Source organism: Egretta garzetta, unplaced genomic scaffold (genome assembly GCF_000687185.1).
Source record: "Egretta garzetta isolate BGI_Z169 unplaced genomic scaffold, ASM68718v1 scaffold932, whole genome shotgun sequence".
Classification (NCBI taxonomy): domain Eukaryota; kingdom Metazoa; phylum Chordata; class Aves; order Pelecaniformes; family Ardeidae; genus Egretta; species Egretta garzetta.
The window spans coordinates 63,657-67,214 of NW_009258897.1; the positions used below are offsets into that span (position 1 = coordinate 63,657).

The window sequence follows — 3,558 nt, forward strand, 5'->3', positions numbered from 1 at the left end:
GGGGAATCGCGCGGGGCGGGCTAGATGACAGGCTCCAGATTCAGGCACCATCTTTTCCCCACGTGGACGAGCAGCCCCTCAAGGCACCGCGCTCCTTCCTCTCTAACACCCGCTCGCCTGGCCAGGTCCTTCTCAGCAGCCCAATTTTATTTAGCTGTGTGTGCATGCCGTGGTGGAGGGAAACGGTCAGCCAAACCGTCCTCATCTCTCCCCAAAGAGAGGAATGCAGCTCATCCCCCACCCACCCCTCCCCACCATCCCGAGTCCAGAAGACGGTGTGCAATCTGCCCTTCCCTTCCCAGAAGCGCTCCCAGTAACTGCTACTGCTGGGGCAGCCCCCGACCCACAGCGTTGACTGCAACAACGGCGTCAGGGGACCACCGACAGGAGGAGCCGGGGCTTTCAGGTCATACCTTTGACTTGGTCATTTCATTAGATGCCAGGAAGATAACGACCTTGGCCGTGCTTTTGTCCAAGAGGGTAATGTTGTTCTTCACCACAGTTTCCATGGCCTTCAGGATGATCACCCGGTGAGGGTAGGCCAGCTGAAAAGGGAAGGAGAAAGCGGCCGGTCAGCCAAGCCGAGCACGGGCAGGGTGGCTGCCCCGGGGTGAGCAAAACCTCCGTGCCCCACTCTTTTAGACCAGATCGTCCCCGGGATCTCCCTCACCCACTGGGGCTTGCCAATATCCCCAAGCTGCCAGGAAACGTTCCTCATCCTGCTGACATTCCCAGGGCAGAGCAGAGCAGAGCAGAGCCCTACCTTGTCGTGCAGCCGAAGGTACTCGTCACAGGAGTTGAGGATCTCCTCTGGCTCAGACTCCCCCAGGTAGCACAAAGCATTGTAGATCTGCTCCTGGACGAGCGGGTCCTTATCTGTCGTGGCATCCATCAACGTCGTAGCAAGCCCTAAGCCAGACAGGCAAGTTGCAAAGGTTTTGCGTTCTCTGAACATCTCCTGGACTCACAAGAGCAGCAACAGAAGAGCCCCTGGGCATTTTCACCCGCCCTTCTGTGAGCCAGGCACACAGCCCAGGCAAGCTTCACCAGCCCTTTCATTTCCCGCCCCACAAGCGCCTACCAAAGCCGTTCCTTCTCAGCGCAGCATCCCAGATAACCTAGCTGTAACACGACGACACCCTGCATGTGGCCCTTCCCCATCCCCAAGGGCTCATTCACCCTCACCGCCAAGCTGGCCCGGACACTTCCCAGGTATTTTCACTGCAGACCCTACAGATACTGCTCAGCAGCACCATGTCAGCCTCTGGGCCAAGGTGAACTTGGCTCTAAGGTTTCTCGCTGGATCGGGGAGAAGGAGGGATTTATTACACAGGAAATTTTAGACCAGGGCTGGGCAACAGCACCAGCGGACAGGATCCACTGCGCAGCTGGGCACCGGCGCCGTCTGAGGTGCCTGGGGAACCTGCATGGGGCTGACACAACCAGGGACCTACCAAGGGCATGTCAGGGGCTGGAGGAGCCCAGTGGCCCTGGTGGTCGTGCTGCCGAATCCCACCACCAGATGAGGCTCTACGAGGGCGATCGGATGCCGTCAGTTAGGAGCTAATACCCGGCAAAGTCCTCCCAGTATTCCCATCCCTCTGGCCATGCTAACCAGCTGCCTCTTGGGAACAGCCCTGTGAGCACGGGTGATGGTGGCCCTTGTCCTGGCCCTGGGGCACCGACAGCAATGCGCCGTCCCCAGGCACGACACCCCCCGCTGCCTGAGGTCACGGGGCCCCAAATACTGCCCCAACAGCCGACCCGGCAGCGGGATGGAGCCCACCGAGGTCCTGCCAGCGACGAGCCAGGCGCCTGCATCGCTGCTGTGGGCCAGAGCTGCTCCCTCACACCCATCAGCCCACGACTCCGCTTCGAGAGCCTAATTGTTACTGTGGAGCAATGCATTTCTCATCAAGGCCATTGTCGTAACAAGGTTAATTAGTTCCAGAGTAGGCCGCCTGCAAGTGCTCTGCAAAGAGCCTGTAGAGTGCTGGGGGGGCAGCGACTGTCCATGGCTTCTGCGACGCCACGGCCCCTCGACCAAGGACGTGACTTCACGCGGGGACACGAAGACCTGCCAGGATGCCCAGCCCCGAGGGGACGCTGCGCTGCCTCAAAAGCGTCAGTGGCCGCCACCGAGGGTGGCACGAGGCGGGTGACAGCGTCCCCTCCTGCTGCAGACAGCGCTTCCAGGGCAGGAGGAGCTGCTTGTCCTCGTGTCTGCCCGTCCTCGCGTCTGCCAGAGCAGCCGCACTGTCCCACCCCAGGGCTCACACCCAGCCCACAGCCAAAAGGCACCCTGCTTTGGGGGGGGGTTTCATTTTTCAATGCAAGGGGTTGTGGAGACGTTCGCTACGCTGTCACGTTAAAACCAACGTGACCTGGTGCTGCTGCTGCTGAAGGTAATTCCTGCTCCCACCCCAGCCCGCCCCTTCCCCGCGGCTTAATTAAACCAGAAAATTCTTTACTGCCTTAAAAAAAAAAAAAAAAAAAGAAGGGAGATTCATTTCAAAGCTGGCTGGGATTAATTTAGGAAATGCACATGGGTTTACACCAGTTTAAACACTTAGAGCCTATCTAAGCTTACGCAATTTGCAGCAGAGACAAGGCCTGAGATTAATTTCTAGGGCAGGGAATTACTGTGCACGGAGAACCGCTCCCTCCTCCCGTCCCCCACCCGTGCGTCTCTCCAGATGCTGCAGAGCTACAGCGCCCAGGTCCGGCAGCTTGGCCGTTTGCTCCGTCCTGAGCTCCCCCCTGGGCACCGGCAAGGCAATTTAGCCTTATTAACGAGAGAGGCTTCCCACCCGGCTCCCTCCCCACGGGAAGCGGCGCAGAGAGGCTGTGCTGGAGCTGGGCAGAACAAGCAGCCCGAGGCGAAGGGGGGCTGCGGCCAGAGGGAAGGAGGCTCCCACAGCAGGGCCGGTGCCCGACACCCCTCGCCCGCTCCCACCGCGCTCCTGTACTCACGTTTTATCCGTGACTCCGTCATGCTCCGCGTTTTCAGCTTCCCCACCAGCAGAAGGCAGTTGGCAGCTTCCTCTGTCTCCAACCCGGGGATCCCTGGGGAACCTATTTTTACACGCTGCCTTTACTTGCGGGGAGAAGACTGAGGTTCTGGTCGGGGTCAGAAAGCCAACGCTGGGCGCAGCGAGGCGGAGGAGATGCTCTTCGGCAGCCGTGGGGATGGTGAAACACCAGTTCCTTGCAGGCAGGTAAGCGCCTGCCCGAGCTCTGCTTCCGAGAGGCCGGCAGGCAGCAGGCGCTGCGCTTCCATCGGTCCCCGAGAGCGTCCCTATAGAGGTCGGAGCCGGAGGGAGCGCATCCCGGGGTTCTGCTCCCCTCCGCGTCTTTTTGTGACCTGCAAACAGGGAGGGCGTTTAAGAGCAGCGAAACAAACTTCAGAAGCTAAACCATCCCCTAGGGTGACGCGAGGAATTCCCGACCACAGATTTGGGGAAGACGAGCCCGAGGCGGGTGCCCTGTTAGCGAGCCCCTGGGTGCTGCAGGAGCCGAGGCCGCGCTCGCTCGCTCCAAATATTTGTGTGTCCCAAC

At 60.1% G+C, this 3,558-nt stretch overlaps 2 protein-coding genes across 2 annotated transcripts in view; both read right to left on the reverse strand.

The window, feature by feature from the left end:
• MROH1 (maestro heat like repeat family member 1) overlaps window positions 1–3,505 on the reverse strand; it is a 58,342-nt gene extending 54,837 nt beyond the window's left edge. The window contains exons 1-4 of the mRNA XM_035889841.1: window positions 2,974–3,505; window positions 764–909; window positions 414–545; window positions 49–154 (exon numbers count right to left, since the gene is read on the reverse strand). Of these exons, the coding sequence (XP_035745734.1) occupies window positions 49–154; window positions 414–545; window positions 764–909; window positions 2,974–2,995 (406 nt within the window). The 5' untranslated portion in view covers window positions 2,996–3,505. The remainder of the gene's footprint in view (window positions 1–48; window positions 155–413; window positions 546–763; window positions 910–2,973) is intronic.
• The window catches only part of HGH1 (HGH1 homolog), a gene marked incomplete at its 5' end in the record, with an annotated part of 4,699 nt that continues 4,222 nt past the window's right edge, over window positions 3,082–3,558 (reverse strand). Inside the window, one exon of the mRNA XM_035889842.1 lies at window positions 3,082–3,364. Coding sequence (XP_035745735.1) covers window positions 3,082–3,364 — 283 coding nt within the window. The remainder of the gene's footprint in view (window positions 3,365–3,558) is intronic.